The sequence below is a fragment of the Pristiophorus japonicus genome, chromosome 1 (assembly GCF_044704955.1).
Source record: "Pristiophorus japonicus isolate sPriJap1 chromosome 1, sPriJap1.hap1, whole genome shotgun sequence".
Lineage (NCBI taxonomy): Eukaryota > Metazoa > Chordata > Chondrichthyes > Pristiophoridae > Pristiophorus > Pristiophorus japonicus.
Window position 1 is genome coordinate 153354067 of NC_091977.1, and position 14271 is coordinate 153368337.

Sequence of the window (14271 nt, forward strand, 5' to 3'; positions counted from 1 at the left end):
TGAGCATCAACATTTAATAGTTTCTCACCATTTAAAAAATATTCTGTTTTTCTATTCTTCCGACCAAAGTGAATAACCTCACATTTCCCTACATTATACTCCATTTGCCACCTTATTGCCCACTCACTTAACCTGTCCATATTCCTTTGCAGGCTCTTTGTGTCCTCCTCACAGCTTACTTTCTCACCTAGCTTTGTAACATCAGAAAACTTAGGATACATTGCACTCAGTTCCTTCATCTAAGTCATTAATAGATTGTAAATAGCTGAGGGCCAAACACTGATCCATGTGGCCCCCCACTAGTTATAGCTAGGAAGGCAAATGGCATGTCGGCCTTTATTGCAAAGGTGTTGGAGTACAAGAGTAAAGAAGTCTTACTACAATTGTACAGGGCTTTGGTGAGTCCACACCTGGAGTACTGTACACAGTTTTGGCCTGTGTGCAGTTTTGGTCTCCTTATCTAGGATACATACTTATCAACTTAAGATGAAATCATTGTATTTTGAACTGTGTGTAAAAAATTACTTGCTGAGGATCTAATATTACTTCCATTTTAATTTATTCAAAATTAATGTCTTCACAAATGTTTAACTGAATCCCTAGGAACATGTTGATTGCTTCATGAGTTCCAAGTACCCTGGGAAAGAAGATCCAGTTGATCTCCATAACCCAATCAATGCTGACAAAACTGAGTTAATCAGTGGCAAAGTACAATTGTTTTGGCATATTAGTGCAGTCCCATCAAAATATGATAGTACTGCTACATTTTAATTTAATATTAAAATTCTTATTCAATCTAGCCAGTTTGAATTTGCCACATCTCTGCATTATTTACACATCGCAGAGCTCATTTAATGAACTGCATAGTATGGTAGTGAGCCACAAGGACCAGGAAGGGCCCACTTCACATGTGTACTGAAATAATGTAGTTGGGGAAGCAGTGTGGGCACTATAATTGGCATCAATAACCCTGAGATAGGTTGGAAAAAGCAAGTAGAATTTCTTCTCTTGATCATTTACAGGAATAGAGGAATTGCTGGGTAATAAAAGACCAAGGACCACCTAGTTCATCATCTGCCATCCTGGTAGTCGCATAATATGATAATGGAGCTGTTAACTAATCATAGCGATCAATCTCTACAAATTAGGTCAAAGGCTATACAGTTGGCTATTTGAAAGTGCAGTTGTAAATGTTGTGTATGCGTAAATAACTGACAAACTGAGCCAGGAGAAAAGTATCTTAAACCGTGTGCTTTATACAACAACCCAAAATGCTGTCCCCAAACTGGCATGAATCAGCATGAGTACAGCAACTGTGAATAGCTCCCGCAGGGTCCTAATGCCTGTCCAGTGAGCTGTAATAAATAAATAGAGTATGAACACCACTGTAAGTGACTTCAGGAGAGTCTCTTTCCAGGTACGGACAGAAAAGAAAGTGGGTTTAAATGGGGGAAAGGGGATGCGAAAAGAGAGCGATACAAGGAAGCGATTAGAGATGGCCTTATCTGTGATTATCTGCCCTTTTAGCAGGCCATATCCTCTGATTATACTGTTCTGGATAAGGTGAAATAGCTGGTCGTAATCTACATTAACATGTCTTTTTAGAATCCAACAAACAGCAATTGTATCACCTCTCAACCCAAGAGCACATATTGAATTTACATAATTGCTCCTCATAATCTAATCCCTCACCCCCTCAATCATTGTGGTTGCTCTCTTCTATATTCTTTCAAGAGCTTCAATATCCTTTTTGTATCACGTAACCAGTGACTCCTGCTGGAAAGTACACAGGTGTGAAAGTTGATGTTTTGTGCCTATCAACATCCACCATCTTTATTCAAAACATAGAATAAGGGTGCTTGGCCAAATAACTAGAGGACAGCAGGTGTCTCTGTTATCATATCCAGTATGAGTTATCACACTGGTGAAGAGGGAAAAATATAGAAATTTGGTTGGTTTGGAGCTGGCTTTGAGAATTAGTGAAAAAGATGGTATTATGTGAAGGAACAAAGGAGCATGGGAGAGCCACCAAGAGAAATGTTTTAATTTTGCATCCAAATGGACACTGTGCAACTTGAGTGCAGCTCAGATGCTCCGGTTACATTATGGTGGGGGCCCTAACAAACCCTGTGCACAGTATGTGTGCGGGCACCCAGTACCCTTCACAATTTATCCATATACTGCTGATTAAGGCTACATATCCACAGTCATAATTTGTCTTTTCTCTTCAGGTGCTCTTGACATATTGTATATTTCTAGAATGTTATACTTTTTAATCAGCTCAAATAAATAAAAGTAATACAAGACATCTGAAACTGAGAAATTATGCATATCTGTTAATAAAAAGCAAAAACTGAGCAAATCATTCAAAATGTCTGCCATTTTTTTCTCAGCGAGTCAAATATTTGGGCCTCAAAATTAGATTTCCAGCACAATAAAAACATTTTACAACATGATTAAGCTTGCCAACAAAATTGTCTTCTATGTTTCTCAGTGCCTCCATTAATATTTGTACTTGGAAGCCTCAGCCTCTCTCAAAAGTCTGGGGTTGGACTTGACATTCTTTGGTTATTATCCTCTAGGGGGTATACGATAAGTAGGGCCTCGTTGAGATCATGGTGGCTTCAAGATGACATACCTAACAATGAAAGCTCTGAACAATATCAACTCTTTGCTATAGGCTCAGTAATCTGATCTCTGAACCAGACACATCCACACTCCACAATACTCCAATACATTGTTCATGACTGACCAGCCAGCTTGATTCACTGGAAGGCCTGACTTGTCAGTGAGGGGTGGAATTATTCCCACAGATATTCATCCCACTCAGTTCCAGACTGCACACCAATCCCCCAGTGTGTAGGTGGTGCTAGGTGGAAAAGCAGCAAGAAGCGGATTAGTATTCATCTGAACTCGGCAGGTCACAGTTACGAATGGTCTAGCCAGCTTGGTTAACTAATAAAAGCTGAGAGAGATAAACCGAACGTTGAAGGCCAAGATTTATCCCAGTGTGTTGCAAACTGGGTAGGGTGATCCAAACCGGACAAGTTGTGGTAATTGTACCAGTCATCATCATCATAGGCAATCCCCTGAAATCGAGGAAGACTTACTTCCACTCTAAAAGTGAGTTCTCAGGTGACTGTACAGTCCAATACGGGAATTACAGTCTCTGTCACAGGTGGGACAGACAGTGGTTGAAGTAAACGGTGGGAGGGTAGTCTAGTTTTCCGCATGCTCCTTCCGCTGTCTGCGTTTGGTTTCTGCATGCTCTTGGCGACAAGATTCGAGGTGCTCAGCGCCCTCCCAGATGCTCTTCCTCCACTTAGGGCGGTCTTGGGCCAGGGATTCCCAGGTGCCGGTGTACATCTGTACTGAACTCCAGCAGTACCCAAGCATACACATGGGGATCCTTAAGCCTTGGTTGAACTAACCTTTGCCTACGCTCTCTGGAACAGAGCAAGTGGAATGTGCTTTTAAGGACGGAGAATGTGCATTACATATTGGGCAAACAAAAGCATTGCAGGAGGGAGTAGCTTTCCAAACAGCTTGACTTGGGGATACTTAAACATGGTCGGTTTCTGTGCAAATCAGACATCTAGCAGATTAAAACAAAAATGGATAAACTTTCCAGCGCTATCACTGTCATTCCAAGAGAACTAACAACTGTCAATCTGTAAATGTACCTCACTAAACAACAATTGAACTCTGATTAACATCTGAACCTATTTAGACCATGTACACACGGGGAGAAATGGCTTTAAAAGAAATTAGCCTGGTTAGCAGTTAAACTTCATTACTGCGCCCTTAACTCCAGACTACTCATGAGCAATGCCAGAGGAGATCAGCTATACTCTTAAAATATTCAATTCACTTTTTCAAGGCTTTCTCAATTCATTTTCTAACAGACTGAAATAAATAATGATGTTCAAAAAATGACAAATTAATTTAATTTAAATTAACTGATTATCGGTTTCACAAATCGACAGATTATTAAAAAAGACTAATGTGTCAGCCAAGATGATATGCTTAAGTCTCTCAAATAGGTCTTGAACCCACAACCTTTTAACTCAGAGACAAGTGTGTTACCACGGAGTCTTAGCTGATATCAAAAGCAATATGGATGGAAATGAATAAAAACACTTCAATAATAATTGGCAAACTGAAAATTATGTATTTTTGCCGAATGTTGTTTTGGTAGATATTACTTTAAAACTTAATCATTGCGCAGCCAGTTTGACCCAGGGTTTTGCACCTGGCCTATTCGATATATTGGGGCAGAAATTCCTCTTGAGGACTTCCTGTGGGCAAAGCACTAAATAATGGACATAAAATGCGCACCTACCTGAAGCTGCTGCGCCTGCTCGAGATCCCGGTCCGGAGGCCTCTTGTGACTGCACATCGGGACGTTCGCAGGAGTCATGTGGGCCTGGACACCCAATCACAGTTAAGTATTTTCTAATTCGTAGTAATAGGAGATTCGTAAGTTACGAAGCTCCTATTACTATGAATGAGAAAAACCCCAAAACACACAAACACTACATAAAACATTTAAAAAACACCTCACAATAACACTAATAGAAATTAAAGTAGTTATACATATTTTTTAAAGAAAAAAATTTGCCGATTTAAAAAAAAAGTTAAAGTTAGGGTTTAAAATAACATTACCTGAGTGGTCAGGGTTTTAACATAAATATGTTTTGTTTAAATTTTATTTTAATCATGTTTTTTTTTAATCGGTTTTTAAACTCTTACGCCTGTAAAAGTCGGCTATGCGCCTGCTTTTTCAGGTGCAAGAGTTTTGAGGACATTTGCCGGGCAAGATATGCGTAAATCCCGCAATCTTGCCTGTGCAAATGTCCTCGCTCCAGAGATGTCTACGATCCCGGGACGTCTGAATTTCTACCCCAATGTTACAATGTTTGTTATTGTTGTCATCTCCAAGGTAACAGCCTTGAGGGAATCTGTTACATAATTTTTAAATAAATGCAGAATTTAAATTTGCTTGATATTCAAAGTTCAGGATGCCCCAGTAACTCTGTTCTGTAATGCACTGTTTAGCGATTGAAGCAGAAACCATGTGAACTTTTAAGAATAGGTTGCACAGCTGGTTGAAGAAAGGAAAGATAAAGTGATATGGGAACAGGATGGACACATGAAATTACAATTACTGCTCATGTAGAGGATAATGCCTTGTTTCAGTCTTGTAATTTCTATGTAAATATGTGTAAAACAAGATAGTTTTGTTTGAATACAGGGCATTGGGAGTTGGAAGGACCTATGGGAAAGTCAGTAAATTGGAACATCTCAAGAGCAGCCAAGAAGCTTTTGAAACTCTTCGAAGGGATAGGTTTAAATCCCTGAAAAATTAAGAAAAACATTGCAAGTATTTAAAAGTTGATTACAAAAGATTGGATTAGATTTTAGATTTGCAATTTTTCATTATTTTATCTACTCTAGGAGTTAGATTTTTTAAAACTGTCTACTTTAAATATATAACAAATTGGCCCAGATTTTGCTGTACTAATAATGGCAAGGTTATCAGTGCTCACTGTTATTACTGGGTAAAACTGACAGCAACTTCTGACATCTGCATATGCACATTTAAAGACAGAAGTCTGGAAGTTGCTGTCAGTGATACCCTGTTCCTCCACAGCGTGTGGTGTTGCTGTCTTTGCTAATGGAATCTAGATCACTGTAACGGATTGAATTTAGGTTAATTATCCACTATTCTTGCTCTAAAGTCAGATGAAAAAGTTTGGGCTTGAACAGTCAGAAGTAACTGAGTTTAGTTTTTACTGGTGTAGTGATAAATACTACATACCTCTCTGGTCCTGAAAAATTAATTTTACAAGTGTAGAGTCTCATTCGCTCAGAATAAAATTAATGCTATGGATTTTTTAAAAATTATATCTTTTTTTTTACAGTTTTTTGTTTTTTTCGTCTTTCCCTTAATCCCATTTTTATGTCCCAATCTTTATTTCATTTCCTATACATTAATTTAAATGTTATTGATATTTTCTGGGTTTTTTTTAAACTTTCTGCTTTGCAGTCTGCGTGCATCAGTGAGAATTCTTCAATCTGATTAGTTGAAGAGCCTCCCTGCTGCTTGAGCTGCTCACAGACCCCACAGATCCTCTATAGAGGACGCTGCATTCAAACTGACGCCAGATGACTGGATGTCTCCACTGACTAGCCTCCCAAAAGTCTGTGACCAATTGTACGTGAGGTGCAGTTCTTTCGTCGCTGACAGAAAAATCTGGGCCAGTACTGCTGGATTGTTCATGTGTCTATTGTTAGTGGAAAAAATCTAAACTTTAAAGATAAGGGGGTAGAGTTTCTGCTCAGTTGCGCTGGTTTTTTCAGCAAAATTCGCCTGAAATCGGTGTAACCGACGCAAATCTAGTTTCCAGAATCTTTTGCGCTAGTTTAAAAAACATCGCGATAAAAACCGGCCCTGCCCACAAAACTAGCAACTTTCCCAGGTTGAATTAATCACCATTAGGAGTTTCCGCTAATTGCAGGCCCTCGAGGAGGTTCTAAAAATTAAGCTGATTTTTCTGGACGCAAGTTTTAAAAGCTTTTGAATCTATTTTTAATTTACTAAAAAAACTACTGTACCCCAATGTAACTAGCAAATAGTTCTATATACTTTTGAAAAGTCATTTACAGTTATTTAAAATCAGGTGGAGAATTGACGCTGTGATTAAAAATGATTATTTTTTTGTGATAAAACCATTGTCAGCTGTATTAATCAAGCTGCACCAAGTTATGATTCTTAAAGCAAAATTTTGTTTTTTTAAATATTACATTTTAAAACACTGCCTGATTGCACTGGCTCATGGCAGATTTTGCATTTGTCGATATCCAAATTAGTGTGAGCAACTCGAGAAAATAAAACACTTTTCAAAAGGGGCGCAATTTTTCACCTGGATCACCGATTGCACCCAAAGCGGAAACTCTTGGCCAAGATTTGTTGTAATGCTCTAGTGGAGCTGAAATGAAATCTTATGATGGCATAAGATATCCAATATCTAACAACAATTACAAAACATGATTTACTTCCTAGACATATTACCAAAACCTTGCCTAAATTTCAAGACCTTTAAAAACTCTATCAAAGGTTTGGGGAGTTGGACTCACCCACATGAGTAACAATACAAGAGCTGGAATAAACTATGAGCTTGAAAAAAATGTGACAGTATTATTAGGCAAATTAAACTGTCTCCTACAACTGACACATAATTCACATTTATTTTACTACAAAACTACTGTATTTGTACTATGGCCTGAAATTATCCAATTTTTGACCATATCAAAGCCGAATAATTGTAAGCACATTTCCTTAAAACAGTCCAAGCTATCATATTGGTCTGAGAGCCACCTCTCCCTAGGAGATTATAATGGAGCCCTCCCCGTTACATCCCCATGATTGATATCACTGGGGAGGGCAAGCAAGCAAGGGATTATATTCATTATATTGTCCACGTTGACAATAAATCTAGTTGTTTAAAATATATCTATATATTTAGAGAGAAGTTTAACTCTACTGTCTTCTATTTTTCCTTTCTCTTTATGTGCCTCACACTTTTGCTCATTGTGCTCTGCAATATTGGGGGGAAAATTACAGTTGGAGGCTTCCATCATATGAATGCCTCCAACCCGAAAAAAATCTGCGAAAGTACCCGGTGGTCCCGGAGGAACATAGGATCCCGGTCGGAGGCCTAGATTCGCTGCGCAGCGCATGAGAAGATGTCTTCGAGGTACAAGCTGGAGTCACGTGGGCCTGGACCACCAATCACTATGCAGTATTCTCATTGATAAAAATGGGAGCTCTGTTTGTACAGACTCCCATTACTATCAATGAGAAAAAACCCTAAAACACCAAAACATAGCATAATAAATGAATAAAACACCTCATATTTAAAATTAAATGTTTTAGAAAAAATGTTTTGGAATTTTTTGTATGTGTTTTTTACTAGTGTTAAAAATAAACTTTGTTCAATGGACAGGGTTTTTTTATATAAAAATGAGTCTTTAAATTTAATTTTTATATGTTTTAAAACTCTTACGCTGATAAAAGTAAGTTATGCGCCTGCTTTTACCAGGTGTAAAAGTTTGAAGGACATTCGCTGGGCATGTGTTGGGCAAATAGCCTAATCTCTCCCACGCGAATGTCCTTCTCCCGGGGATGCAGAGGATCTGTCAAGAGAAATTTTGACAGACTGGAAAAGCTGGCTTTCGCGCCCCAAAAAACGGCTTTTGCGAGGCATCGCCGGGTCTGTGCGTACTTCGTACGGACCAGACGAAACCGGAATTTTCAGCCCATCCTTAATCTTCAAGGTACTTTAGGAGTCACATCTGCACATGCTTGCATCCTACATTTTAGTGTTTCCTTTGTTGACTAATGTTGACGAACATTTATCTGCGGGTTGCAATTTACCACTATTATTTTCTTCCTGGAATAAATTTATCCCAGCTATTTTGTTGGTCATTTGTTTGGCCAATATTGAATGTTATAAGTATTTGAAGTTCTCTTAAAATACACATGGGTCTATATAGTCATGTTAGCTTAATCATACAGTCTTCATGACATTTATTTCCGTGGCACATTTCACAGTTAGTGAAAATTGGACCAATATTTAATGCCAGTTCTCTGAAAGTTATTGCATCACTTACTGAAGTTCTTTAGCAGCGCAGAACCTAAAGCATCTAAGGATTAAGATATATGAATCCAGGGCAGTGGTTTATTGGGCTGAGCTTGAGGCAGAATTTGGAGACCACTGGACAAGGAACATTTGCAGAGGTTGGACTGGGTTGAGAATCCTGGAGCGGGACTGCACCAGTGTTTGGATTATGGGGCTGAGGAGTTGACAGGTGTTCTAGTAAAAGGCCACAGGTGGCCAAAATGGACCTGGGACAAGGCTACCTAGTTGCAAGAACCAGGCACCAAGTTGAGATGCAGCAGACAATTTGTGCATAGCAAGGTCCCACAAACAGCATTGTGATAATGACTAGATAATCTGTTTTCGTGATGTTAATTGAGGGATAAATATTGGCCAGGACACAGAGGATAACTCCCCTGCTCTTCTTCAAAATAGTGCCATAGAATCTTTTACATCCACCTGAGAGAGCAGACAGGGCCTCGGTTTAACGTCCATCTGAAAGACGGCACCTCCGACAGAGCAGCACTCCCTCAGTACTGAACTGGAGTATCAGCCTAGATTTTTGTGCTCTTCTGACGCTGTGGTTAAAGTATATTGCTGGGACAATATAGATTAAACTTGACTCTACCCAACTGTTTTTATATCTCACATATGCATGTTTACTGCTAAAACTGCAAAAACCAGTGTTCAGAGAATTATGTTCAATGCTTTATCAAAAGGCAAAGTTCTTCACAATGGCATTAAAAGATGCTGCTTAAAGTATACAAAATCTCTAAGAACCTAATGCAACAGTACCCAGCCAAAGGGTGGCACAAAGAAGAGACAAAGGTAGGCAACAATAAGGAGCTTGTAGGTCAGTTATATCTCTCAAACTAGTCTCTGTATAGCACTCGTATTTTAACCTATTAACTGTACTGAGGACTATACACACTAGATATGAAAAATTCACCTGCGGGACAGTCAAGTTAAGGCAAGCCCCCCCCACCTAATTAAAGATTGTACAAATGGAAGTGATTGCTTTAGCTGAAACCAAGGACCACACAGGTGGAAATGAAGCATTTTCCAGGCCATCGAGTAAAAATCAAGGTCGATACAGGCTTACCCAAGAGGCTGGGCCATACTTCAGTGAATAACTGGAAAGGGATTCCAGAAATCCCATTCGCCCTGAGCATGAAAGTTGAATGGTGGTTAGGAGTGTTTAGAAGAGCACTTTTCAACAAGTGAACTGCAATAGCTTCTCTAACTGTGGAAAATGTGTTAAGAACTTTAGGTCCCATATTTATTTATTAAAACGTTAGCCATGCAGTTATGTAAAGAACGCTTGTGATAATTATTAACCCCATGGTACATATAGAAAGCAAAAAGATGAGTATTAAATGCTTTTCACTATTTCATTCACACTGTTAATGAGTCTAGAGTACAAAAAAAGCACTGATTACAAAGAAACAAGATATCAGTACAAATGCACAAACTTTCGATGTATTTACCTCAGATGCGATTCTAAAACTCTGTCCAGTCGCTTATAGAAGGGTCGAGAGGTAAAATATCCACTCCAGTAATGGTCATCTCTGTCTGCATAGGTAAAGAAGTCCCCACTCAAGACAGGAAATGGTGATGGTGAATTTCCTGAACCAGCAGCTTTATGGATAGCATCAAAGTAATCTGACAATGTTCCAAACTGAGCCTAGAAACAGAATATCAAACTATTCAACATCCATTCAGTGAATAAATCCAGCAACCTTAAAATAAACCTCTACTTTTAAAACTTTCACTGTATAGATGGATTAATGTCTATTTATATTCTTTAAATATGAGCCAATGCTTTTGATTTTCAGCTTTATCTGATCACCTGAGTAATCTTAAAGCACAAGAAGTAGTTATGACAATGTCTCTTTTAGTTTCACTGAGTATTAGCTCAGTGAGGGTATTTTTTTTAATCAAAAGGTATTAAACTTTCAAATATAGTTTAAATATTATACCTGTGAAGAGAGTATATATATTAATGAATGAACTGTATCATAATGAATAGTGTAGTGCATCATGAGTAGTCTATACATTATGGAAAAATCCTATCTTCTGGTAATAAGGGGTTTTAAAATAAGCTGTTTATTTGGTGTTTAACAAAAATGTAATTGTCTTACAGAAATTTATAATCTAAGGTAACCTAAGGATCAAAGTTGAGTTATTACAGGTTGGATGGAAAACAGTTAGGTGACAAAGTTTTTACATGGTTAACTTTCAAATAAAGAATGTATTCTTTACTTATAAGAATTAGGCTGCTTTCTGAGTACAAGGGAAGCTGTAATAGTTCTGCCTCCCAAAACCATAATCTATTATTCTTATTGGGAGAAAGTGTAGGAGCACTTCATCTGTGTAGTACTTTATTTATATAAGATGGGATGGTTTTAAAACTGGTATGAGCGACAACATTTTATGCTGGTTATATACATTATTGAGCTGATGTACAAAACTTTATACTCAAGCATAAATCTGTGGAGGAAATTCAAGATTTAACCTCCAGTTTTCATTATGGGTACTTCTAAAATAGAAAATGGCATTGGCGTCTTCCAGTATTCATCCAAGTGCCCATTCTTCATGTGTGAATTTAGGCAGAGTGTCAGCAGGGGGGTTATTTGATGGTGACAGGAGCATGGAAGGTAGTAAGACACAACCAATCACAATCCTTTCCTCACCTGATGTCTACATTTGCACTTTCCAGCAGAGGGTCATTGGTTAGCAATCAACAGCAGGAACCAGAGCTGATTTTTTTCTCCTGCTCTGCTGAGATCAACTAATTCAGCACAACCTGAGACCTTCCTGGATTGTATAGGTCAGTAGCGTACTAGGAACTGCAATTTGCCCATTAAGTTATTGGGTGAGATGAGGGAAGAACAGTGCCAGTGCAAACTAGGAAGTGAAGAGAAATGAAAAAGAGATGAACTGGAGGGGCGAAAAGAATGGCAATGACTTTGGGGGGGGGGGGGGCGGGGGGCGGTGAACGAGGAGTGCCAGCATTAAATGGGATGGTGAAAGAGAGAAAGAAGAATAATGCCAACGCAAATGGGGGGTGGGGGTGGGGGATGTTAGAGAACCGAGTAACATTGTAGTCTGAACTTCGAGAAATGCGGGGGTGGGGGGGGGGGGTGTTGCAGAAAGAACAACAGGCATTTACATAGCATCTTTAATGCAGAAAAACATCCCAAAGCAATTTACAAAAAAAAGTGAGATTGTGTCAGGAGAGAGATGAGGTGGGGAAGAATGACAGTGTAAACCAGGAAAGAAGGACTGAAGGGGAGAGAAAAACTATGTCAGCATAAACTGGTGTATGGTAGAAGAGAGCTGGTGTGAACTGGAGGGGATGGGAAGGATAGTGCTTCCATGATGTCACTGTAACAACTGTATAAACAAATTTATCAGAGTATCAATTCATAGTCATTGTTTCTTAGCAAGAAATTACAGAAAATGCCACAAATCTTTGCCAGTCTTTCACCAATGGTGGAATGTTGGTTATGCCTCCAACCAATGTTCTCGCTAAGGTGTGTGCAGGTGTGGCCGCGCAGTAATCTGAAACCTCCCGTGCAGGCCGCTCACCAGCTTTTACATTATAAATGCCATGCATGCACCATAATTTAAAGGATCGCGCATTAAAAGAACAAAACACAGCTTACAGGGTTCTTTTAAATTTGCTGTGCGGTATCTTTTCCAGTGGCAGCAGCTGGTGAGTGGCCTATACAGTACCTCCTGATTGGTGCATAGCCTCCCACCTTAGGAGGAACACTGGCCAGGGCATATCGGGCAGATCGGAGGCCGGGGTAATCGGAGTCAGGAGCCACAAGGAAGATCGGAGGCCAGTGCGGGGGTGGTGGGGCGGGAGATCGGAAGGATTGGCCGGGGGGAGGGGGGGGTAGGGAGGGGAAGGAGGAAGCATTGTGAAGGTGATCGGAAGGGTCAAGGGTGGGGGTGGGGGGGTCCGATTGCGGGAGGTGGGTGAAGCAGGTAAGCTGGATCCAGCAGCTAAGTGGAAAGGCACTTACCTCCTGGATCCAGCAGTCCTCATATAATCATAGAAATTTACAGCACAGAAGGAGACCATGCCATTCGACAAAGAGCTTTCCAGCCTAATCGCACACTCCATCTCTAGATCCGTAGCTTTGTAGGTTACGGCACTTCAAGTGCATATCCAGGTATGCACTGAGGTTAAATGCTATGAGGGTTTCTACCTCTACCACCCTTTCAGGCAGTGAGTTCCAGACCCCACACCACCCTCGGGGTGAAACAATTTCCCCTCAAATCCCCTCGAAACCTCCTACCACTTACTTTAAATCTATGCCCTCTGGTTATTGATCCCTCTGCTAAGGGGAATAAGTCCTTCCTATCCATTCTATCTCGGCCCCTCATAATTTTATACACCTCAATTAGGTCTCCACTCGGCCTCCTCTGTTCCAAAGAAAACAACCCCAGCCTATCCAATCTTTCCTCATAGATAAAAAATCTCCAGTCCAGTAAACATTCTCATAAATCTCCTCTGTACCCTCTCTAGTGCAATCAAATCTTTCCTGTAATGTGGTGACCAGAGCCGCATGCAGTAATCTAGCTGTAGCCTAACTAGTGTTTTATACAGTTCAAGCATATTTTCCCTGTTCTTATATTCTATGCCTCGGCTAATAAAACTAAGTTTCCCGTATGCCTTCTTAACCACCTTATCTACCTATCCTGCTATCTTCAGGGATCTGAGGACATGCACGCCAAGGTCCCTCTGTTCCTCTACACTTCTCAGTGTCCTACCATTTAATGTGTATTCCCTTTCCTTGTTAGCCCACCCCAAATGCATTACCTCATATTTCTCCGGATTGAATTCCATTTCCCACTGTTCGACCCACCTGATCCATTGATATCTTCCTGCATTCTACAGCTTTCTTCTTCATTATCAACCACATAGCCAATTTTTGTATAATCTGCAAATGCCTTAATCATACCCCCTACATTCAAGTTCAAATCATTGATATATACCACAAAAAGCAAGGGACCTATTACTGAGCCCTGCAGAACCCCACTGGAAACAGACTTCCAGTCACAAAAACACCCATCGATCATTACCCTTTGCTTCCTGCCTCTGAGCCAATTTTGGATCCCATGTGCTTTTACTTTCATGACCAGTCTGCCATGTGGGACATTATCAAAAGCCTTGCTAAAATCCATATACACTACATCAAACTCACTACCCTCATCGACCCTCTTTGTTTCCTCCTCAAAAAGTTAGTCAGACATGACCTTCCCATAACAAATCCATGCTGACTGTCCTTGATTTATCCGTGTTTATCTAAATGAAGATTTATCCTGTCCCTCAGAATTTTTTCCAATAATTTTCACACCACCGAGATTAGGCTGACTGGCCTGTAATTACTTGGTCTATCCCTTTCTCCTCCCTTTAGCTGTCAGATTTCCCAAGGCCGGTCAGAGTTAAATTTTAAATAAAAGACGAAAGGTCAGCGACCTGAAACGTTAACTTTGTTTCACTCGCCACAGATGCTGCCTTACCTGCTGGTATTTCCAGTGTTTAATGTGATAAAAAATCTCCTCAGACAAGCGGGTTGGTTGTCCACCCCCA

General features: G+C 39.9%; 1 protein-coding gene across 3 annotated transcripts in view; it reads right to left on the bottom strand.

Annotated features, from left to right (window-relative positions):
- man2a1 (mannosidase, alpha, class 2A, member 1) overlaps positions 1 to 14271 on the bottom strand; it is a 340299-nt gene that overhangs the window by 208614 nt on the left and 117414 nt on the right. For all 3 annotated transcript variants that reach the window (XM_070884021.1, XM_070884015.1, XM_070884009.1), the window contains exon 9: positions 10151 to 10347. In XM_070884021.1, coding sequence (XP_070740122.1) covers positions 10151 to 10347 — 197 coding nt within the window. The remainder of the gene's footprint in view (positions 1 to 10150; positions 10348 to 14271) is intronic.